This window comes from Kogia breviceps, chromosome 9, assembly GCF_026419965.1.
Source record: "Kogia breviceps isolate mKogBre1 chromosome 9, mKogBre1 haplotype 1, whole genome shotgun sequence".
Taxonomy (NCBI): Eukaryota; Metazoa; Chordata; class Mammalia; order Artiodactyla; family Physeteridae; genus Kogia; species Kogia breviceps.
In genome coordinates, this window is record NC_081318.1 from 5,377,030 (window position 1) to 5,401,753 (window position 24,724).

The 24,724-nt window shown below is 39.9% G+C and overlaps 2 protein-coding genes across 19 annotated transcripts in view; one reads left to right on the forward strand and one right to left on the reverse strand.

Moving 5' to 3' along the window:
- Nucleotides 1–24,724, forward strand: part of KMT2C (lysine methyltransferase 2C) — a 289,703-nt gene that overhangs the window by 225,022 nt on the left and 39,957 nt on the right. For 16 of the 18 annotated variants that reach the window (XR_010842029.1, XM_059074147.2, XM_067041769.1 and 13 more), the window contains 13 exons: nucleotides 2,355–2,535; nucleotides 6,345–6,449; nucleotides 6,890–6,937; nucleotides 7,930–8,067; nucleotides 8,249–8,281; nucleotides 8,380–8,496; nucleotides 13,560–13,692; nucleotides 13,927–14,141; nucleotides 16,011–16,084; nucleotides 17,232–17,414; nucleotides 18,145–20,007; nucleotides 20,441–20,733; nucleotides 22,172–23,994. Coding sequence is in view for 17 of the 18 variants with exons in the window: in XM_059074147.2 (XP_058930130.1) it covers nucleotides 2,355–2,535; nucleotides 6,345–6,449; nucleotides 6,890–6,937; nucleotides 7,930–8,067; nucleotides 8,249–8,281; nucleotides 8,380–8,496; nucleotides 13,560–13,692; nucleotides 13,927–14,141; nucleotides 16,011–16,084; nucleotides 17,232–17,414; nucleotides 18,145–20,007; nucleotides 20,441–20,733; nucleotides 22,172–23,994 (5,206 nt within the window). In the remaining variant the exon portion in view is untranslated. The remainder of the gene's footprint in view (nucleotides 1–2,354; nucleotides 2,536–6,344; nucleotides 6,450–6,889; nucleotides 6,938–7,929; nucleotides 8,068–8,248; nucleotides 8,282–8,379; nucleotides 8,497–13,559; nucleotides 13,693–13,926; nucleotides 14,142–16,010; nucleotides 16,085–17,231; nucleotides 17,415–18,144; nucleotides 20,008–20,440; nucleotides 20,734–22,171; nucleotides 23,995–24,724) is intronic. The other 2 variants (XM_067041775.1, XM_067041784.1) reach the window with 1 other exon arrangement.
- On the reverse strand, nucleotides 9,947–10,198 carry LOC131762523 (small ribosomal subunit protein eS27-like). The gene has a single exon (XM_059074146.2). The coding sequence runs from the start codon at nucleotides 10,196–10,198 to the stop codon at nucleotides 9,947–9,949; it is 252 nt and encodes an 83-aa protein (XP_058930129.1).

A 24,724-nucleotide genomic window follows, 5' to 3' on the forward strand; every position in this document is an offset into this window, starting at 1 on the left:
TGAGTAGATGGCATGCCTTCCTCCTCCACCTCCTGTTGATCCTTCTGTAAAGTGTAATATATGTTTAGGAAGCTTTCTTTAGCTTTTTTTTTTTTTTTTCGGTACCCGGGCCTCTCACTGCTGGGGCCTCTCCCGTTGCGGAGCACAGGCTCTGGACGCGCAGGCTCAGCGGCCACGGCTCACGGGCCCAGCCGCTCCGCGGCATGTGGGATCTTCCCGGACCAGGGCACGAACCCGCATCCCCTACCTCGGCAGGCGGGCCCCCAACCACTGCCCCGCCAGGGAAGCCCTCTTTAGCTTTTTAATGAAAGTATTGATATGAAAACTGACCATTTCATACTTTTGCAAAAGAGCCTTTAAAAATAGTGGATCTGATATCCTGATTACTGCTGTAATCTAAATCTCTTGATCTGGATTGTTTCTTTTGGTGTACAGGTGTAATTCCCTTGTTGTCCTTCAGTAATATATAGCTTTTTTGATGTGCAGGAACCTTTTGTGATAGTACTATTTCTTGGACATCTTGTGATAGCAATTTATTTTTATTCGCTGTTGTTCAGGGGTGGGGTGGGGCATACATAATACATAGTGATGAAAACCCGCCAGGAATTCAGTAACAGTGTGTTTCTAGCTTTTCTTTATTAATCACAACAATGTCAAGATAAACTGTAAATAATTGTATAATCCACCCCGTAGAAATAGTTACCTGGCCTGTTAAGAGCTGGTGGTACCACATGGCCATAGGAACCCCTGTAGTAGATCTGAAGTCTCCAGCTTCTGGTCATCACTGAACATTATTAAGTCACAAACCAGGTGGAGCCACTCCCTTATGTTAACTGCAGGAATCAAAAAGCCACCAAAGTAGTAAGAATGTAACAGTTTTTGATAAATACCACTAAATTCATCATGGGTCATATTAAGAAAAATTTCTTGCTAATGGTGGTCTCAGATTTATACTGAAGGCATTAAATAAATGATCTATGAAGTTCTAAGATGCTTTCCTAATGATAAAAGCATTGCCAGTATAAGAAACCAATCATCTCCTGCCCAGTGCTCTATCTTTGCGGGTTTTCAAATTTCTTTTTCATAGTGAAACAACTTCTTCTTTTAAAAAAAGTGAAAATTTCAAATCAGATATTCATTGCCTCTCCCAGACTTCACATACCTCCTCCCCTATCCCTTTTCAAAAGTTAACAGCTTGGTGTTTATCCTTTCAGAACTTTAAAAATAATTTATTTTTGTATAGTCTTGGTTTGTATTTTATGTTTTGCTGGACATATCACTCAACTTGCTTTCTTTTAATACTGTTTTTTAGAGCTGCTTTTTTTTGACAGCATACTTCTATATCCTTTTTAAAAATTGATGTATTTTATAGCATGGATATCTATAATTTATTTAGTCATATGCTTTTTGACAGACATTGAGTCTGTTTTCTCTTTATGGTATTACTAAAAAATGCTGCAGTGAACCTTTTTTGTGTATGTGTCTTTGGCAAAACTGTATTAAATGTTGGTAGTTACTGCAGAATTGCCCTCCACCAAGAATCCCCTTTCCAGGCAGACCACATTATAGAAAACAGAGTTTGGGGGTTGAAGTAAGTGAAGGGGGTCCCCAGTGCTTCCTTTTGTTCTCTTTATTGATGCTTGAGAAGTTTGGGGGAGATCTAGAGCTGTAAGGAGCCTAGCTTGAAAGAGTGGTCTCTACAGTAGAGCAAGTGTATTGAAATGGAGAAAAGTTAATAAGAGTAAATGGATAAAAGGCCAAAGCCTTTAATAGCTGTACATTTTGTACACACAGTTTGTTTAAAATGACTATAAAAACCCTCTTTCAGATTTATAGCATGTGAAGTCTTTAATGTGGTATATGCGTCAGTATGAGGATACTAAATCTATCTGAAGTATATAAATATTAAAGCTGTAGATCAAACCCTTGTGCTAGCCTCTGTAGATGATCTATAAATATTAATAATATTCATGAAGTTTTAGTTTTTCTTATAATATGAATTTAGGTGCCAATTATTTATCCATTTTAAAATTTAATTGTAATCGAGTCTGGGAGTATCGTATTATTATACTGCAGTTGGTAGAAACATATTTGACAGAATTGTGTGGTTTTATTTGATTCTTACGAAAAAAAACACTTTATTTTTAAAATTCCAGTCAATTCTTTATATAAAAGAATTGACAGGCTGTCTCTATAATTATTTATGTATTTCTGTATTCAATTTTTATATTGTTAAATACTAAGCTTTTCTGTTACTTCTGCCTTCTTAGCAAAATGATGACAGAATTATCTGTTCTTATTTTATAATTTTATAACTAAGTCAATTGTTCTCATATGTGCTTATCTTTATCTAGGAAGCTTTCTTTGGAAAAGATCTTCTAGATACAACTAGACAAAACAAACTAAGTTTAGATAATCTATCAGAAGATACAGCTCAGCTTTCTTACAAAACAAACATGAACACAAATTTCTTGGATCCTTCCTTAGATCCACTACTTAGTTCATCCTCAACTCCGGCAAAACCTGGAACTCACGGTATGTGGAATCAGTGACAAACTTTTATCGCAATACGTTCATCTTCCTTTTAATCAAACCTTTGAAATGCTTTAATTTGGCCTCATATGCATTTTAAAAATTAACTTTATTGAAGTACCAGGTCTATAAGATTTATCAAATAAGTTTATCTGTATACCGAGCACTAAATCAACTCTTGTGAGTGGCGAAGGAAAATGTTCGGTTTACAGTTTGCTGAGGGTAATGCAAAGGAGTGTAATTAGGCCATAGTTGGTGAGTTATAAATATAATAATCTTCAACTTAAGGTAGATTTTTGTTAATTACATAGCCCCAAGAAATTAAAAAGAGGAAAAGAGTGCTGTAGCTGGCAACTGGCTGTTCCACTGTGATAACAGAGTGAAGTATATTTCAGATCAGTTTCTTGCTACTGACAGTTTGGGCTGCAGATAAACCTGTTGGAGGAGGGAGGCTGTCCTCATACTTAGCAGCATCTCTGTCCTCATGATGTCATAATGATCAAGGACGTCCCCAGATATTGCCAGATGTCCCTGCAAAACTGTCCCCTGTTGAGACCCACTACCCTAGCTATAGTGAATATGGGTACTACTTAGAGTCAAGAGAAAGGTATGAGAGCTTAATGTTTGTTAATATTAACGTCAGCAAGGCTCCCAGAGTTTAACTAGTTCGGTATCACAAAGTTTTTCCTCCACTTCTGTATTTTTATCTTACTTTCAATTAGAAATTTAATGTTCTTCTGACAGGCTTCCTTTTGCCATTGAATTACATTTATTACTCATTTAATTTTATAAACTCAATTTGGAAAACAATATTAAGGCAGCAGCCTTCCACTGAAAGATGACTTTTGATATATTAAGTAGTTAGAGCTTCATTAACTTACCACTATCCTTGAATGAAAATACAGGCTTTTATTTTTATATTTTATTTTTTATTTTAACTTTAACTTAACTGTTTTATTTTATTTTTTATTTTAACTTTTTATTTATTTTTTATTTTAACTTCTTGAAATAATTAGAAGCAATCTTATCCCCCTGTTATTTGAATGCACACGTCCAGCACAGGAGTAAAGGCCATGCTCTTTGTTTAATGTTAGCAGATCATTTTACTTTAGTTCTGTTGTTTTGAGTACTTACCTGCTCTGATCCATGTTAATATGTTGTTAAAATAATGCATAGTGAAAGACTTGTCGGCCCTTCAAAGGATGTCTTACTCTGAAGGATATCTTATAAAAGTCTTGACTAGCCATTTAAAGACTTACATAGAAGGCAATTGCCCTTGAGCTTTTATAAGGAAGAGAACTGAGGTTGAAAGGAGACAAACTGTGACTGGAAGGACATTGCTGTACACTAGTTTTTATTCCTGTTTCCTTTATTTGAAGTTGTTTTTTCCACAAGACTCCTGAAGAGAGAATAGTTTAATGATACAGCTAAAATGTAGGGGACTAGAATAATACACATTTCAAAACCTAGGTTAAGTATAACGTTCTGTGCAGTCGAACCACTCTCTTGCCTCTATAATGGGAATTCAAAAGTAATAGCTTCCTTTTAAAAACTACTTTATTCAGTGTAGTCGATTACATCAGTTTTAATAATTTGTTGATAAGATACAAAATCTCTTCAGGTAGAGGAGAACTTTTAAAACATGGTCTTTTAAAAAATGCTGGTTGTAATTTGTTTGGTAGAATTCCATTGGTTTAAAACAAACAAGTCCGCAAACCTTAACCCTGAAACAATTTTCCCCCAGTTTTTTTCTTTCAAGTTGTACTGTTGTCTAGAGAGTACATTATTGAAATAATTTTATTTCTTAAAAACTTTACAAATATTTGGGCATACAGAATTTACTTTAGCTCAATTTGAAAAATGATATTTTTTATGTGTGTATGAATTCTGTTTGAGGAGTATATGTTTAATGGGACAAGACTTTTCATAGAAATATTTGATCTAGAATCTGGTGTATTTTATGTCCTCCTCTCCTCTCCTTTTTTTTTAAAATTTTTAATTGAAGTATAGTTGATTTACAATGCTGTGCCAATGTCTGCCTTACAGCAGAGTGACTCATCTATACACATATATATTCTTTTAAAAATATTCTTTCCCATTATGGTTTATCATAGGATATTATTTTCTGTGCTATACAGTAGGACCTTGTTTATCCATTCTAAATATAACTCCTTTTTTTTTTTCTTAAGTAAAAATATAGTCAAAAAGGATTAAAAAATTCAGACATCCCTTAACTTAAATGACTAATAAAGTTACTAAAGGTAGCCTAAATATTTTCCTGCTTGACTAGGCCAGAAACCCTTGTAGTTCTTCTTGACTCTTCATTATCTCACATTCCACATCTAATACATCCACAAGTTTGTCTCTGCCTTCAAATGATATCCCAGAGCCAACCACTCCTAACCTCACCCCTCCACCAGAGTCGTGCAGGCTGGTACCGCCTCTCACTTAGACCCAGCCAAGGCCTGCTGACTGATCCACCTCCCCTCTTGCCAACATGCAGTACCCCCTCCTCCACCCCCGTCGGTTCTGCGCCTGGCAACCAGCGTTTCCCTGTAAGAAATCAGTCACACCCTCTTCTAGCAACCTTCCAGCAACTTCCCATTATACAGTTGACCCCTGAACAACAGGCGTTTGAACTGCGAGGGTCCACTTCTATGAGGATTTTTTTCACTGTTAACATACAAGAGTCCTACAGTCTCTGGTTGGCTGAGTCTGCAGAGGTGGAAATGAGGATGGGGAGGGCCGACCGGAAGTCGTATTCGGACTTTTGACTGTGTGGAGGGTTGGTGCCCCTCACCCCCTTGTTGTTCAAGGGTCAGCTGTACTTCATACTTCAGAATAAAGCTCAGTCCTCGCCTTGACTTGTAAAACCATCCATAATCTTGCTTAACTGCCTTTGCGGTTTCTTACCACTCTTTCCCTTTATTACCACAAGCACTGGCCCCTTGTCTTGACAAAACTCTTCCTCCTCTGGTCTTTGCATCTGCCTTTGCCTTTGCCTGAGGTACTCTCTCCACCTTAGGGCATATGCTCCCGTAGCTTGTTTAGATTTGTGCTTGGTAACCACCTTTAAAAGGCCTTCCCTGACCACTTTATCTAATAACTCACAGTATTTCCACATCTTATTCTGAATCCTTTTTTCCTTATTGCTTATCTTTATAGCACTTACACTGATGTCATTTATTTACTTTCAAACTCCCTCTGAGAAAGTAAAGCTCTGGAGGGCAGGTACTTTGTTTTAGTCACTTTTGTATTCCCAGTGGCTGGACCAGTGCCTGTGAACATAATCCGTAGACATAATTCTGTGGGTACTCAAATATTTTCTTGAATAAGTAAGTGAATTAATCAGTGTTAAGGGTAAAGCTGGAAGTAGGCATTTAACTAGATGGTATCTGGTTTATACTTTACAAGGAACGAGCTTCTAAATAGTAGGTTTGCCTTTAATATTTTATTTATCTTCTAGAGTGTTTTCCAGATGTCATTTTTAGCAATGCCACTTTCTTAAGTTTTTGCTTTGTTTCTTATACCATTCTATTTCACTTTTATTGCCTATGGGTTTTATTTTAAAGTTAATATACAGCAGTCACAAAAACAAAAGTCTTAATTTTTAATGTTTGTTATTGAAAATTTTGGAGTGCCTTTTCTATGAAAAATTCCTTACTTTAGAAGTAATCATCTTTTTATGATTCTGGCACTTACCTCAGTATCTGCTGTATTCTAGATATTTAGTAAATGGTTGAATGAGTGAGTTTTAGAATTTAATGACTAGGAAAATACTGACACTTTAAAAACATACTTCCTGTACTTAGGTACTGCTGATGATCCCTTAGCCGACATCTCTGAAGTCCTAAACACAGATGATGACATTCTTGGAATAATTTCAGATGACCTTGCAAAATCAGTTGATCATTCAGGTATATGTGAATGCTGTTTGCCCAGTGTCTATTTCATGATGTGAGTGAGAGGTATGTGTGTGAAACAAGCTTAGTCTTTTCTCTGAAACTGAAAGAAATTGTTTTTCTTTCTTTCTCTCTCTCTTTCTCACTTTCTCTTTCTTTCTCCCTTTCTTTCTCCCTTCCTTCCTTCCTCTCTTCGTCTCTCCCTCTCCCTTTCTTTCTCTCCCTCCCCTCCCCTCCCTTTGTCAAAGAACTCATCATTTTACTTGATCTGCCTTGGCTTTCCTGCTTTAAGAGGGGAAAGAGCAAGTTAGTTAATTTCTGTTGTCTGTCTAATTGCATCAGATTTACGGCCTGTTGCCTTAGAGTCCTGCTCTACCTTTTTCTTCTTTTGTTGGCACTGTCCCCCGCTCTGCTCCCGTGGTAATCATCCATTTTATTTGGTTTGGGTCTTGTAGGTCTTGATTTATGCACTTTCCAGGTTGAGAGCTCATCTTGTCCACTTGGTAAGAAACTGAGCAATGGATGACGGCTGACTAGAAGTAGTCTTTTTTGTTTTGTTAAATAGTGATTTCAGCTGAAACAACCTGTAGGTGCATGTGTATTTGTTATAGTGCTAATTTGTCACTAATCCAACTTTGCTTTTCCCTTTGTGCGTGCAGCTGAAGCATGGTACAACTGTACTGTGCTTTGGATGACTTTCTCTGTAGTGTTCTTTTTTTTAAATGAATGGTTTTATTCATGTTAATATGTAATTTATAACATTACCCAAATATTATAGAGTTAGTTCTATAAGAGCAGATAAGTGCCAGATAAGAGCAGATGAAATTTTACTTTTTGATAGTAATATTGAAGAAGCATGATAAAGTAGATAAACCAGTTTTAAATGTGACTATTGCTTAAAAACCAATTTATATGAGATAAAGCATGTAATAAACATAATCTGTATATTGTTTTTGACTACAGAATATTTCAAAAATATGATCTGTAGTTGAAATATTCACAAAAGGATAATTTTTACAAGGCATTAAGAATTTTAGAGCTTTTCATTAATTTGTGTGAAACTTGTTTCACAAACTGCATATGATAAGTTGAACCATACATTTGAAACACTATCTTCTAAGTTTAAGCAGTTAGTTGTATATTGAACATTGTATATTGATTCTTCTTAGAGAGTCGTGTCTTAATAATATGCTGCTTATTTTTTTGTGGAAATTAGCACTTTAGAACCAGATGTGTTCTTTTGTTTGTCAGGGAATGTGTTTGCATTGATTAAACTATAACTTTAAGCAGCACCCAAGTTTATAGATACATTGTGCCTAATTTTTACTGATCGACTCTCCAGATTGATTTAGGAATCCAGATTACTTCAGAATTACAGGCTTTTCATTGCTCTGTTTTAATCATATTGTTGTGTCTTATTGCAGGTAAATAGTGTAGTGCATTTTATGTGAGTGTTCAGAATTCGCTTTTTAACGTACATGCGTTGCTCCTCTAGCTGGGATAGACGCGGGTGCCGGCGCTGATGAACCTTCCTCTTTGCCTCAGCCAAGTGTCAGTCAGAGTTCACGACCATTAAGTGAAGAGCAGCTCGATGGCATCCTCAGCCCTGAACTAGACAAAATGGTCACAGATGGTAAAATATTTGCCCTACATCTAGGCTTTCTAAAAGACATGAGTAAATATGATTTTCAAAGATTTCTGCATGCTAATTTACAATTTAACTTCACTTCTGATGATTTTATGTCAAATGCTGTTTTGTATCTGTATGTTGAAATGATAGTTGTTAATATTTCCACCTCTTTATTTTATCCTAGGAGCAATTCTTGGGAAGTTATATAAAATTCCAGGTATTTGTGTTTTGATTTTTAGTATATAAGAATGGAATTCCCTGTGCTTTGGCTCTGTAGCCCTTTAATCGTGCTGTCATTGGAACTGTGTCTCCTAGAGCTTGGAGGAAAGGATGTGGAGGACTTGTTTACCGCTGTGCTCAGTCCTGCAGCCACGCAGCCAGCTTCCATGCCACAGCCTCCTGCGCCTCCGCTGCTGCCCACGCACACTCAGGGTATGTCGCCTCTCGAAAAGTGTCGTAAGTATGGCTCTGCGGTGTGTGTCCCTCAGTAACCATGCACACAGACTGATGGCAGAAGGCCCTCTTTTGTGCCGATGGAAGAGTACTAATCTCTGAGTTTCCCTCAGTTACACACCTACCTCCCTGACATCCTCTGGAAATCGGCGATTCTCTTCATGGCCAGAATTCTTCTGCTCCCTCGATCTGCAGCTCCACCATGAACAGTGCCTCCCTTCTTCCCGTCCCCGACTCCTAGTCCCAGCTCACCTCTCCTCAGTCCTTCCTGCAGAGATGTTTGGAGAACTGCTCCCGCCTCACCTGGCTGCCTGAAACTCATCCACCTGGTCTCAGTTTCACTGTCATTTCCTCAGTGGTTAGCAAATCACCACCTCCACATCTACCCCATGCTTTTCATTGGTAGCATGTGGTGCAGATAGATATAAATGACTGTTTGGGTAATTATGGTTTTCCCTTTAGATTGTGAGCTCCTTGAAGGCTTGGGTCACATCTGTCTTCACCACTGTATACCATGCCACAGAATATATCCTTAGTACATACTTGCAGAGTAAAGCAGTGGCCTTTCTACCACACTGTCAACTATGAGAATTCCTCACTCTGGGAATTTTCCTGTTTTGTTTAATCCACTTTCTTCTGCCTGTTTGTAACTACTTACAAAACAAGTTTAAGGCTTTCCTTTCTCCCTCTGCCTGGAGAGCTAAAATCTGATAGGCTAGAATTAAAATTTGTGGGAGTAGGTAGGTAAGGTGTAGTGCTGCAGGTCTGGGAATCTCCTATAGAAGGGAGATGGTGGTGTGTATTCTTAATGATTTGAATATTGGGTCATTTTTCTATATCCTGTTGTCACTGCTTCTTGATTATATACTGAATTGAATAATTTGTAATGATACTTTTATAAGCTCATACACTGTTTTTGTGTAAGTGCTGAAATGTGCAAATAATTTAATGTTATCTTTACGACCAATCTTGTGTATACATGAAAAATTCTATAATGCACATAATTGAAATATTTTAGTTTCTACCAATTTAGCCTCTAAACATAAATTTACCTTGATTTTTGCTAGACTAAACATGTGATTTACATTTAGATAAAACAGACTCATCATAAGTGCTTCTTGCCTTAATTGTTCCCATATGCTATCTTAATGATTAAGAACTCTTCAATATTTCTCTTCTCAACATATTAAAAAAAACCTATCTCCATGTTTTCTGAAACTAAAAGTATGTATTTCAGAAATCAAATCATTTAAAGATGTATTCCTTTATAAAAGGTTTTATGATCATTGTTTAAATCATTTCACTGTGCAGTCTCATTTTTAATAAGGTTTTGAAGGTTGGGGGCAGTTTTTTTGTTTTGTTTTGTTTTGTTTTTACCCGAAATATGTTTATTGGGATGGTTTCCCATTCATCTTGGTTCCGGCAGCTTTTAGTGCTGCTTCCGTCTGGAGGAGCATCCTTCTGTTATCCTTGCTTTTCCTCCTGTAGGCTGGCAGAGGACAGTAGAGCAGCCAACACACAAAACTACTGTGTGTGCATGGCTAAAGATGGTGGTGATTTTATAGCATCCTGGGCATTTCACATCCATGAAATAGGAATTGGGGCTCTGCACCAGGTGCTTCTTCTTGTGTTTCCTCTTCTTTTCTGGAGAGGGATGAAGGAGATCCTTTGCGAGAGGCATGTTCTCGTGGGGAGGTCATCACCGTCAGAAAGGGTGGGGTTGATTTTTTTTTTTTGCGTAGGAGTGGCTAAGATTTCAGCATTCATGTTTGAAAGAATAATAATTTAAGGATAAAGCATGATCAGGTCACATGCAGGGAGACCACACAGATATTCAAGAATTGCAACTCTAACATTTTCCAGAGCAAAGGACGAGAGAGGTAAGTGGGCAGTGTTTAAGAAGGCAGAACACGGCTTCCCTGGTGGCGCAGTGGTTGAGGGTCCGCCTGCCGATGCAGGGGACACGGGTTCATGCCCCGGTCCGGGAAGATCCCACATGCCGCAGAGCAGCTGGGCCTGTGAGCCATGGCCGCTGAGCCTGCGCGTCCGGAGCCTGTGCTCCGCAACGGGAGAGGCCACAACAGTGAGAGGCCCGTGTACCAAAAAAAAAAAAAAGAAGGCAGAACAAAAAGTACAGATGGGACTGAACTGTGTCTAGACAGCTAGGCATTGGCAGTTGGCCGTTTTTTCTCCAGGTTTCTGAGAGGCACTGGAGACCTCACACAAGTGAAATGACGTGATGAGTTACACGTTTTGGCAGAGTAGCTCTGATGTCAGTATTGAAAATAGATTTGAGACAAGAAGAGTTGTACTAACATTTATTGCAGTTGGGACTGAGTTAGAATTTGGGCTCCATTTAAATATATCTGCAGTGCTAATTGAAAGGAGGAAATGGATTTGAGAGACAGTGATGTTAGAATAAGTAGGATAGTGCTACCAAATGGATGTAAGATATGAGGAAAAAGGAAATAAATTGAACTAGACTATATATAAGCCAGGCTTGCCTAGAGGATAACCAGTCATGCTGTAAACTAGAAACATGGAACAAAGAAGCGTGTACACGTGCGTGTGTGCATGTGTGTGTTGTAGGGGGAGGGAAGTGGAGATGTAATGAATTAGTTTTAGGCCATTTTTAGTTAGAAATGGGACATACACATTGTTCCGACTTACAGGCAGTCGCAGTTGTTCAAGGCTATAGATGAAAATTTAGGAATTGTCTGTGTAGTGGTTGTAAGGGAGAGGTTTCTTAAGAGAATGTACTACCAGAAGAGTACAGAATCTTGAAGAACCCTTTTTAGTTAAATAGTTATTTGCTTAAGTCAACTGATTTATATTAGGTATGCAATTATACACTCCTTCCCCCTTTTTAAGCGTTAGGTGGAAGTGGAAAAAACAGAGCCGGAGACACGGAGTGAGGAGGTATAGGGTCTTAGCAGTGCCGGCGTCAGACAGACTGTCGGGTCAAGTAGGGTGAAAGGTGTTTCACTGGATGATAGGGTTGTTGTGATCTTCAGTGGAACAACTTAGTAGGAGCGATGAGGACAAGGACAGAGTGTGATGTGTTGACAGTTTTACAGAAGGTCAGAAAGCAGAGAAGGGAAACTTCAAGAAGATTGAGACAGTAACTTGCAATCACTTTAGGTGAAAGTTACGTGAAGTGACTTTGCAATTCTTAACCGTGGTTCATGCCTTGAAAAAGATACTAGTACGACCAGGTATGGTGGACTTGAGAGAATGGGAAAAAGGCCACCTCCTAATAGAAATAATAACGAAGGGAAAATGCTTTGCATTTATTTATGTGTTAATTTCTCTGGATCTTTTTGCGTAATTGGAGCTACGCGTAATAACCCATTTCGTGGCGTGGTTGTGAGGACCAAAGAGTTAATTAACACATGTAAAGGTTTTAGAACAGTGCCAGGCATATACTAAATTGCTAATGAGTAATAGCTATTGTTATTATGTAAGGTTTCAGTATAGTCGTATTGCAGTTACAGTAGTCAGTGCTGATAGCTCCAGGACAGATCACATTCTCACTACCAGGAAGGGAGCTTTTCTTTATCCTAACTGCATGAAAGGCATTTGATGTTTTTCAATAAAATATCATATTCCTTAGTGGAACCTACTTTTCTCTAAAGTTAAAAATAGAAGTAGCATTCTACTTGGAATAAACACAGAAATCTTGCTTCTTAATCCGATCCTTGGAGTGCACTTAAGTGTCCTGAGACACTTGTTGTGGAGTCCGGATCCAGGGGGCCCAGCCCTGCCACTCTGCAGGAGAAGCCCTCATCTGGAAGTCAGGTGCTTCCAGGACCACTGTCCTTGAGACAGAGCCTGAAAAGCTGCGGGCAGTCAGCCCCAGTGTCCTCCGACGAACTTGAGAGTTGTAACGGAGGGTCTGGTTTGGCTGAAAGGACATTATGTAGTGTAGAACATTATGTGGCAAGACACTTCTCTTCGTTATTTTTTCTAATAGCCTGGCAAATGATCGGCTTAGGAGTTTTCTGTCACTATCCCAGGTGTGCCAAGTATTAACCAACTTTGTAACTGATTTTCATTTGTATAATTAACTGGTGATGTGGATGTGGATCTCCTAGTGTTGTTCTGAGTCTTATAACATAAGTAGAGGCCATGTATTTATTATGTCTTTAAATTGGAAGGGTTTTCTCCCCACCTTCCAGTTTTATTGAGATATAGTTGACATACAGCACTGGTGTACAGCATAGTGATTGGACATACATCGTGAAATGATTACTACTGTAAGTTTATGGAAGGGGTTTTTGAAGGTACACCAAAAAAAGGTGTGTTTTTTTTTGTTTTTTTTTTTGCTGGAAAACTGCTTGGTTAAGGACAGTTGGCTTATTTCCAAATAGTTTAGGAAAATAGATGATCTCAATAAGGGTTGGAGTTATATGCTTGTGGAGCGTTTGGAGAAACACAAGGTGGTCTTATTATGTTTTGCCTAATGTCTATTGAGAAAGAAGGCGTGAAGGCACTGGAATGAGAATTAAAATACATTTGGGGGCTGAAACTGCAAGTAATGAAAATTAGGTCAGAAACAAAGTATTTATTTTTAACAGTGGTTTTGAGTGAAGAAGAGTGTTTGATACAACTCACTAGCATTTATTGAGATTGATTCTTTTTTTAGAGCTCATATGTACTGCATACTTACTGCATAGCAGGCCCTGTGCTGAAAACTGCACATACAGTATGCCGGTTACATTATAGAATACCTTCATTTTATAGAAACAGTGATTGATTCTGCTTGTAACAACTAGCAGAATTAAGATTCAAGCTCAGGGCTGTCAGACTTCAAAACACATGCTACTTCCATTATACCATAATGAAGTAAACAGAATTATAGAGTCCATATTTCAAAATTTTATAACCAAGTCACTCTTTAAGTGATATTTTACAGTATAATATTGGGGGGGAAATACTACTTTGAAGTAGCATTATGAATTTTTTTTTATTTAGAAATATTTCTGCTGCTTTTTAATTATTTTTTTAATAATATGCAAAAATTACTGCTTTCTTCTTTTAAGATGTTTTTTCACGGATGCCACTCATGAACGGCCTTATTGGACCCAGTGCTCATCTCGCACATAATTCTTTGCCTCCTGGAAGTGGACTGGGAGCTTTCTCTGCTGTAGCGCAGTCCCCCTACACCGATGCCAGGTATTTAAAAGCCTCCACTTCCTACGGAAACGGAAATCATTTTTGTTATATGAATGGTTATTAGTCTGAGTGATTGTGCACAGTGTTAGTGTGTTGCACTCATCGTGATCTTTGCTAAAAATCATCAGACGTTTTAGCTATTTTGTAATAATAGTTTTAATGAAATTGTACTTGACCATAGTAGTTAGAAAGTTATTTTATGTTTATGAAGTAAAGTTGTTTATTATTTGCCAGGGATAAAAATCCAGCATTTAATCCAATGGCAAGTGACCCTAACGGCACTTGGACATCATCAGCTCCCACTATGGAAGGAGAAAATGACACGATGTCAAATGCCCAGAGAAGTACACTCAAGTGGGAGAAAGAGGAGGCCCTGGGTGAAATGGCAACAGTAGCACCAGTCCTGTACACAAATATTAATTTCCCCAACCTAAAGGAAGAATTCCCAGGTAAGTCACGGATATATCACTGCTTTACATCTGACCAACTTTCCCACACGTGACAGGCTTTTTTTGTTCTTGTCTTACTGTAATAGAGAGGCCGTGTATCACCATTAGTTTTTATCTAGTGTGACTCTGCACAATGTGAAGATTCCCTAGATATCTAGAAACATCTTGAATTTTCTTAGTCCTAAGCCCTGTACTGCATATTTCCCAGAAGTTAATTTCAATTAATGAAGTGATTCCAGCTCCTAGCAGTCTTTTTAAATACATGGGAGTCAGTGTTGTGTTATATGTGTAAGTGTACAAGAAAATTCCTAGAATAAACAGCTTATCGTTTAATCAGAAGTATTAAGTTAGGTTAAATCAGACTCCATTCTAAGTAAGTATTGTTCACATTGAAACTAACTCAGAATTATTTCCCCTTCTTCCCAACTGTCTACCCATTTGAAAAAAGCAGATGGTACAGTGGTACCATTTTTGAAAATTCTCATTAGCAAGAGGATGAAACATTTGGATTAATGTCACTTACAGAATATTTGTAAGCAAATGCTCATTTAGTATCTTGAGTTCATGTTGCAAGACAAACTAGGATTTGAAAAGGTCACTTAAGCTTTGTCTTGCAGTAGTTTCCTAGCTGTCATATGGCTAGAGGAGTACTTAAAAGTAAATTTTTTATGGATGACCCCCGTCTTTTTAGGTTTGGCCTTTTTGGTTTGGCGGCCTTGTAGTACTTTATTTATTATTCATAGAAATAAATGCTACCTTATCTAACAAGAGAAATCAGTGGTTTAATGCAGGGCTGTCTGTTAAAGCAGTATACACATTCTTCAGGGGTGGTGGTTTTTTTTTTTTTTTTTAAACCCACACTTTTATTTGCTGCTTAGAGTTGGTATATCTGGTTCTATTAAGTCACTTAGTGTCCTTGTAAAAATTATCCTTAGATTGGAGCTGTAGGTTTCCTTTTTTTATTTAAAGTAATTTTCTTTAACAGATGTACTGTGTGATTCTAGAACCTCATGAAGTACCATGTTAAGGCTGTTGGTCTGCAGCTGATTTCCATTTACAATGGCTGTTTTGAAGGTTTCTTTTTATAAATATGGACAAAAGCATTTCTGCATTTATTGCTAACTGTTGATCTCACCCAGATTTCATTTTGTGTACTGTCCTGACACTGAGTTTCATAGAAGTGGCTTGAAATCATTGCTTTTTCCCTGTCTTTGTTGTGCACGAGATGCTTATTTTTGGGTGGTTTTTTTGTTTGTTTGTTTGTTTTTTTGTGTTATGCGGGCCTCTCACTGTTGTGGCCTCTCCCGTTGCGGAGCACAGGCTCCAGACGCGCAGGTTCAGTAGCCATGGCTCACGGGCCCAGCCACTCCGCGGCATGTGGGATCTTCCCGGACCGGGGCACGAACCCGCGTCCCCTGCATCGGCAGGCGGACTCTCAACCATTGTGCCACCAGGGAAGCCCGAGATGCTTATTTTTAATAATGATTACTTACTTTTGGTCAACTTGATAGACTTCTCTTGAGTACAGATGTTTTCCAAAACTTTTAGCTTTGTTCCTGGTAGCATCTTACATGGTTGAGGGAATTTATTATGTTTGGCTTAACTTTATCTTGGCTGCTTAGAACTTTGATTTAAAAACTTCCCAACTCCACACGTGAGATTGTTAATGAGGCAGCACTCCATTCAGAAATACGTCTGGTCTGCTGTGTGCCCAGAACTTTATACTGTACAAAGATCTAAATACAGGACTCTTCATTTGTGAAAATATGGGCAGAATAAGTTTAACTGTTAGCAGTTTATCAACCTTTTGATTAAGACACCTCATTACCGTGGCTCCGTGAACGTGTCTACCGTGTTCTTCTCTTGCAGACTGGACTACTAGAGTGAAGCAGATTGCCAAGCTGTGGAGAAAAGCAAGCTCGCAGGAAAGAGCACCATACGTGGTACTTAGAAAAGCTCATATGTATCACATGCCTTCAGACACAATACGTGAATCTGACTGTTATTGTCTTAGGTTAATAAAATGATTTCCCATTCCAGAAAACATATGTTAAATACTTGTACAGCTAATAAACAGCTTAGTTTTATAGTGTTTTCCTAACTCATGATGTCTTAATATAGAGGGTGAGATTTTCATAAGCTGGTTAATAGAACCGGTATGTTGAAGATTGAAATCACTTATCCTAGGAGCATGTTTAATTCATTTCACTTTTATATTGTTTTATCTCTTCGAAAGAGTACTACATTTTGCAGCCACATCAATGTACCCAAGTTTCTTCTACAATAAGCTCTTTTTGTATTAGGTTTAGTAGAGAATTTTGAAAGAGGTATATATACCTGGACACCTTTAAGGAGCTTTTGAAACATGGAATTGGCCAGGAATTATTAGGGTATTTTATAAGATTCACAGTTCAGATGGTGACTTATTTTCTCCCAAAGAGCCAAATTAAGATTGTCAACTGGATCCAGATCCTTGTTTTCATTTGAAAGCATGTTAGATCTGCATTATCGTTTTGAAAAATATATGCACTTACTTTCTACTTTGATCTTCAGCAGACATATTGTCAGTGATAATGACTGCTTGGATAAAGCAAAAAATTTTGGTGGGGGGATGTGTTGATGCTTTGTTTTGTTTTACCTTGACGGGCAGAGGTAATGGCAGGATATTTTTAATATTTCTCAATGATTTTTCTTTTTTTAACATTAAGCTTCAGATTCCAGATTTTAGATTTGGAGGATTGATTTGGTATTTTCCTTTTCTCTAAATTCTGAGAGATATTAATCGTTCCATTTTTGAGGAATCTGTTACGAAAATTAGGATTGAAAATATTAGATTATACCTGAGTTCTCTAGCCTGGTTCAAATAGAGAGATGGAAATATGTCTTCAGTTGAAACGTGTTATAAAAGGGAAAAGTGAGGTCGTGTCCAGATCTTTTCATACAAGAGGCTGTAAGTTCTCAAGATTAATGTTTCAACTGTTTTCAACTATTTAACCCAACTTTTTCTTGCTTTTGTATGATAAAGTTTGTCATAGTTTTATTTAATTTTAACATATACTGGGAAATAATTTTCTTCTCCTTTTTTCAAAGCAAAAAGCCAGAGATAACAGAGCTGCTTTACGCATTAATAAAGTACAGATGTCAAATGATTCCATGAAAAGGCAGCAACAGCAAGACAGCATCGATCCCAGCTCTCGTATTGATTCAGATCTTTTTAAAGATCCACTAAAGCAAAGAGAATCGGAACATGAACAGGAATGGAAATTCAGACAGGTGTGTGTTTCTGTTTCTTTAAGAATTGGCTTTTTAGGACTTCCCTAGTGGTGCAGTGGTTAAGAATCCACCTGCCAATGCAGGGGACATGGGTTCGAGCCCTGGTCTAGGAAGATTCCACATGCCATGGAGCAACCAAACTAAGCCCGTGAGCCACAACTACTGAGACTGTGCCCTAGAGCCCGCGAGCCACAACTACTGAGCCCACCTGCCTAGAGCCCATGCTCTGCAACGAGAAGCCACCCCAATGAGAAGCCCGCGCACCGTATTGAAGAGTAGCCCCCGCCCGTCGCAACTGGAGAAAGCCTGTGCACAGCAACAAAGACCCAATGCGGCGAAAAATAAAAAGATAAATGAATTAATTTTTAAAAAAATTGGCTTTTTAAAATTGAATTTTTGCTTTTTGAGAAAAGAGCTATTTACGATATAGTTTCAGCTATAGTTCTTACTAGAATATAAAAATTTGATTTAAAATAGACTTTCCTTTCTCGGTAAAATATATTTAAGTGGACTTGGGGAAGTTTTGGTAAATATAAACAATATGCTGCCATAGACATTCGGTATACTCTGATGAATAATAGTGTCTCCTCTTGAGGAATTTATAATAGGGGAGCAATCTGGAAACTGACGACATCAAATGAATAAGTTTTCTGTTGCTGTTCCCGGCTGCGCCGCGAACAGCTATGTTCTTCCTTAGCCGTGTGATTGTTTTTCTTTCCTGTTCCAACAGCAAATGCGCCAGAAAAGCAAGCAGCAGGCCAAGATCGAGGCCACGCAGAAGCTGGAGCAGGCGAAGAGCGAGCAGCAGCAGCTCGGCTCTCAGCCTCTGCTGGGGCGGTCTGGCTCCGACACGCCGACCGGTGGGGTCCAGAGCCCCTTGACCCCGCAGCCCGGCAACGGGAGTATGTCTCCGGCACCGTCCTTCCATAAAGACCTGTTTGCGAAGCCGCTGCCCGGCGCCCCCACGTCCGCGCCATCAGATGACGTGTTTGTAAAGCCGCACGCCCCGCCTCCTCCCCCAGCGCCGTCCCGCATCTCCCTCCCGGAGAGTCTGCCGCAGGCTCAGACTCCTCAGCCGCCTTCCCCACAGATGTTTTCCCCTGGATCTTCTAACTCCCGGCCGCCATCTCCAGTGGATCCTTACGCGAAAATGGTTGGTACCCCAAGACCACCTCCTGGGGGCCATGGTTTTTCCAGAAGAAATTCTGCACTGGTGGAAAACTGTGCACCTTTATCATCCATATCCAGGCCCACTCAAATGAGCGGGACAACAGCAAATGGGCCATCCGCAGTCAGAGATTCATGTTCTTCCTCCACGGCAAGTAGTGACCCCTACGCCAAGCCCCCAGACACGCCTAGGCCTGTGATGGCAGATCCATTTCCCAAACCCTTAGGCCTACCCCGGTCTCCTGTAGTTTCTGAACAAACTGCAAAAGGTCCTCTAGCGTCTGGAACCAATGACCACTTTACTAAACCATCTCCTAGGGCAGATGCGTTTCAAAGACAACGGATACCTGACCCATATGCTCGACCCTTGTTGACACCGGCACCTCTTGATAGTGGTCCCGGACCTTTTAAAGCTCCAATGCAGCCGCCCCCGTCCTCCCAGGACCCTTATGGATCAGTGTCCCCGGCACCAAGGCGATTGTCTGTCGACCCTTATGAGAGGCCTGCTTTGACACCACGACCTGTAGATAACTTTTCTCATAACCAGTCGAGTGATCCATACAGCCAGCCTCCCATCACCCCACATCCGGCAATGAATGAATCTTTTGCTCATCCTTCAAGGGCTTTTTCCCAGCCTGGAACCGTATCAAGGCCAACATCTCAGGACCCATATTCCCAACCTCCAGGAACTCCACGTCCTGTTGTAGATTCCTATCCCCAACCCCCAGGAACATCTCGCTCCAATCCAGACCCCTATTCTCAACCTCCTGGAACTCCCCGGCCCACCATTGACCCGTACAGTCAGCAGCCACCGACCCCGAGGCCGTCTGCACAGGCAGACCTGTTTGTCACGTCTGCAGCTAATCAGAGACGCTCTGATGCACGTGGTCACCCGCCTGGGACGCCGAGACCGGGAATCTCTGTTCCTTACCCTCAGCCACCAGCAGTACCGAGGCCCAGGATTTCAGAGGGTTTTACTAGGTCCTCGATGACAAGACCGGTCCTCATGCCAAATCAGGATCCTTTCCTGCAGGCAGCACAAAACCGAGGAGCAGCCTTACCTGGCCCTTTGGTAAGGCCACCTGATGCGTGTTCCCAAACACCCAGGCCACCTGGACCTGGTCTTTCAGACACTTTTAGCCGTATCTCCCCATCTGCCCCTCGTGACCCCTACGATCAGCCTCCCACGACTCAGAGGTCTCAGTCTGACTCTTTCGGAACAAGTCAGGTTGCCCGTGATGTCGCTGATCAGCCACGGCCTAGGTCAGAGGGGAGCTTCAGCGCACCTTCCAACTCGCCCATGAATTCTCAAGGCCAGCAGTTCTCCGGTGTGTCCCAGCTTCCCGGACCTGTACCAACCTCAGGAGTCACCGATACGCAGAGCACTGTAAACATGTCTCAAGCAGATACAGAGAAATTGAGACAGGTAAACAGGTTGAATGTTCTCAGATGTTTTAAATGTACTATTTGAGAAAGCTATTCACGTTATCAAATTGAGTAATTTATATACAGCTGTTGAAGTCGATCTTTTCTGTAGAATTTCTCATACTGCAGAGAAGAAAAATGAAGTTGGTAAAATCAACACTGATGAATTGGACTCATTCTTTTATCTAATTGCAATTTTCATGAGATGGTAGGGGAATTCTTAAATATGAAAGGTTCAGTTTCGTGATAGTTGTATGGCAAGGAAAAGGACCCAAATCGTCACTTTATTTTTTATAACCAATTGAATATTTAAGTGTAACTAGTGTTTTATCATACTTTGAAATATTATGGTATTTTAAACATTACCATAGTCAAGTTTCCAAAGCATTGAGAGTTAAAAGGTCTCGGTCATTCTTTCGTTTCTTTCCATTCAGCGACAGAAGTTACGTGAAATCATCCTCCAGCAGCAACAGCAGAAGAAGCTGGCAGGTCGACAGGAGAAGGGGTCACAGGACCCAGGACCAGTGCCTCATCCGGGGCCCCTGCAGCACTGGCAGCCGGAGAGTGTCAGCCAGGCTTTTACTAGGCCTCCACCCCCCTATCCTGGGAGCATCAGGTCTCCCATTGGCCCTCCTCTAGGACCTAGATATGCTGTTTTCCCAAAAGATCCACGTGGACCCTATACTCCTGATGTTACTGGTATGGGGATGAGACCTCATGGATTTAGGTAATGCTTTTAGTTTCATGCCAGATTTAAATTGCTAATAGAAGGAAATGCACAACGGGAATTATTTTGTTAGGGACCATTTTTTAATTGTACTATAGTTAATTTACAATGTAGTGTTAGTTCCAGGTGTACAGCAAAGGGATTCAGTGTCTTTTTACTGTGTGTGTGTGTGTGTGTGTGTGTGTGTGTGTGTGTGTGTGTGTGTATTCTTTGAAATTACTCTTAATCAAGAAGTTTATGCTGTTTTTTACTTTTTGATCCCTTTGAGATATGATCAACATTATTTTTCCCTAATGAGAGGTCGTGGGTTTTTCTTTAAACCCCTCAGTACTCAACAGAGTGTAAAAACACTCCCTTTGTTATTAAATATTGACCGTACTAGCCACAGCGATGTAGTTTATCCTACCAGTCAGACCTCTAAAATGTAACTGCCATATTCCTTCACAGCCTCGTGTGATGTGATGAGTGAGAATTATTCTCTCCTTAGATTTTTAATTTTAACTTACATGGTAAATATTTCTGGAAATTTCCAAATTGAAAGGATGTTTTCCTGTAGGAGTTTTTTGTGTTGGGTGGTTTTCATCTTTGAAGTGGCTAGTAGAACAATCAAAGCCAAATGTAGGCCTGAGTTATAATAAGGTATTATATTATTATAATATTTCTTTAACATGCTTTTCGTTTTATCAGGTATAGTTTTTAGTCTAATACCTACCTCCATGTTAAAGTCTTACCCTTGTTTTCCTTTTTTCTTTCTCCTTACTTTTGCCTGTTGCTCTGTTTTATATTTAGTTGTAAATTACCTTTAGTTTTTTTCTAGAATGAGGTACAATGTAAATAAAAGTATTTCTATAATTTATTCATTTACTAAATCTTTGCAGATAATGCCTATCATTCTTTGTCTTACTACCTCCAGTCCTCATTCCTTTCAAGCAAATAATGGGTTAACCTGTCCAGTCATCACGCCTTTGTTTTCTCATGTGCAGAGGCCTATAAAGTCTCTCTAGTACAATTCATTAGACCTTCTGCCTTCATTCAAGCATCCCCCCAAATCCGCTTCCTCCGTATCATAGCCTCCCTAAATATAGAAAAAAGAAATGGACTCCTTTGCAACTCCAATAGTATATGTTGATTTCTAAGCAACTGATTCCATCTGCTTTGGTGGCTTTGCTTTGTCTTTGTCTATGTCATCTGTTAGATCATATGCCTTTAGAGCTCGGATATGGTATTTATTATAGGGTACTTGGTAAACATTTACTTGCATATAGATACTTTATAAGTAGTTGCTAATGGTGATTATTTTGTTTTTGCTAAGTCATTGTATCTGGCAACATTAATTTTGTATCTGCATTTAATCTAAAACTTTTCCTTTTTATCAACCTAACTCAATTCAGCATAATACTTTATATTGACTATATGCTTTTTTAATGTCTTCTTTTAGATTTGGATTTCCAGGAGGTAGTCACGGTACCTTGTCAAGTCAGGAACGCTTCCTTGTACCTCCTCAACAAATACAAGGATCTGGAGTTCCTCCACAGCTGAGAAGATCTATGTCTGTAGATATGCCCAGGCCTTTAAATAACTCGCAAACGAATAATCCAGGTGGACTTCCTCCACATTTTTCACCGCAGAGCCTGTCAGTTCAGCAGCATAACATACTGGGCCAAGCATTTATTGAATTGAGGCACAGGACCCCTGATGGAAGGCCTCGGATGCCCTTCCCTGCTTCTCCTGGCAACGTTATAGAGGCACCTTCTCATCCAAGACATGGAAACTTCATTCCCCGGCCAGACTTTCCAGGCCCTAGGCACACAGACCCCATGAGACGACCTTCCCAAGGTCTCCCTCATCAGCTGCCTGTGCATCCAAATTTGGAACAAGTGCCACCATCTCAGCAAGAGCAAAGCCACCCTGTCCATTCATCTTCTATGGTCATGAGACCTCTGAGCCACCCCTTAGGTGGTGAGTTTTCAGAGGCCCCTTTGTCCACATCTACACCAGCTGAAACAACATCTGATAATTTGCAGATAACCACCCCGTCTTCTGGTGGTCTTGAAGAAAAGCTTGATTCTGATGACCCATCTGTCAAAGAACTAGATGTTAAAGACCTCGAGGGAGTTGAAGTCAAAGACTTAGATGATGAAGATCTTGAGAATTTAAATCTAGATACAGAGGATGGCAAGGGAGATGAATTGGATACTTTAGGTAATTTGGAAACTAATGATCCCAACCTGGATGACCTCTTAAGGTCAGGAGAATTTGATATCATTGCATATACAGATCCAGAACTTGACCTGGGAGATAAGAAAGGCATGTTTAACGAGGAACTAGACCTTAATGTTCCAATTGATGATAAGTTAGATAATCAGTGTGTATCTGTTGAACCCACCAAAAAGGAACAAGATGACAAAAGTGTGGTTCCTTCTGATAAACATTCTTCTTGGAAAAAATCCACTGTCAGCAGTGAGATTAAAACAGAAGTACTGTCTCCAGATTCTAAAGGGGAAACCAAATGTGAAAGTGAGAAAAGTGATGAGGGTAAAGACACTGTTGACGCCCCCTGCCCACAGGCCCCTGCTCATACAGACGGGAACGGTGGGGAACAGGCTTCTCTGCAGTCCTGCGATGCAGATCTACTTGAGAAAAGAACTAATCGAGAAACGGCTGGCTCCAACACAAGTGCTCGTGGGTCCACTCAGCTGCCTGCTGAAGATGTGATAAACTCTTGTAGCATACCTGGATCAACTCCAGTTCTCTCAAGTTTACTTGCTAATGAAAAATCTGATAATTCAGACGTTAGGCCATTGGGGTCTCCACCACCAACTTTGCCGGCCTCACCATCCAGTCATGTGTCAAGTTTGCCTCCCCCCCTAATGACACCGCCTGGTCATGCTTTGGATAATACGTTGAATTCTAATGTGACAGTAGTCCCTAGATTAAACCATACTTTCCCTCAGGGTATGCAGGCGAGTCCAGGATTTATTCAGGGTCAGCCAACAGTGCATCGTGGTTTTGGAACCGCAAAGCCTGTGAATCAGACTGTGCCTCTGACAAGTCCGTCTGCGCCCAGTGGCGTGTCTGGGCCCCAGCAGCTGATGGCGCCTCAGACGGCCGCCCAGCAGAATAGAGAGAGGCCCCTCCTTCTGGAGGAGCAGCCTCTACTTCTGCAGGACCTTTTGGATCAGGAGAGACAAGAGCAGCAACAGCAAAGACAGATGCAAGCCATGATCCGTCAGCGGTCTGAACCGTTCTTCCCTAATATCGGTAGGAATTCCTCGGAGTTTCAGAAATAGTTCCTGTGGGCATGGGGTGGGATGCAGTATGCTTACGAGATTTGTGTATTACATTACGTGTGGACTAGAGCACTGAGGGCTGTATTTCTGTTCCCACTTCAGCTTTGAATTGAACGTGGTGTTAAGAGTTTTAGATTCCTCCCAGGTACATCAAGAGATTCAAAACTCTGAGTTTCAGACTTGCTCAAGTCTGTCTTTTATGGGATTGTTCAATAGAAATAAATCTTTTTTAGTTCCTGCCTTCTAACCATTATTACCATGTATTTTCAGAGTCACCAAAAGGTGAATTTAAAGGAACTCTGCTAGGAGTAAACTTCTTACTGTCCTATTATGCACAATGAATGCTTGGCTTGTTTTTTATTTTTGGTTATATGAAGCTCTTTAACTTATTTCCAATAGCTTACTAATTTGGGGAACGCCCCCCCCAATAGAACAGCAGTGCAGTAAAAATACCTGAGTGAGTGCCTCTAAGAGAAAGAATTAGCAATCAAAGGACACATGTCCAAGGAATGCTTTCTTCTAAACAGTAAAACTGACCTTCTGTCCTTCATACATTACCAATTCCATCATGTTGGTCCATTTCTTTTTTATTTATATGCAAAGAGGTCTTTTGTCAGTAGCCTATGTATCTTGTAAGAAATTGATAAATTTTTCTCATAAAGAGTAATAACCAACTTAGTGGAATTCCTTAGTATTGGTAA

Excerpts from the sequence above, each read along its gene's own strand:
- LOC131762523 (XM_059074146.2), bottom strand. The coding sequence starts at position 10,198 with ATGCCTCTCGCAAAGGATCTCCTTCATCCCTCTCCAGAAAAGAAGAGG.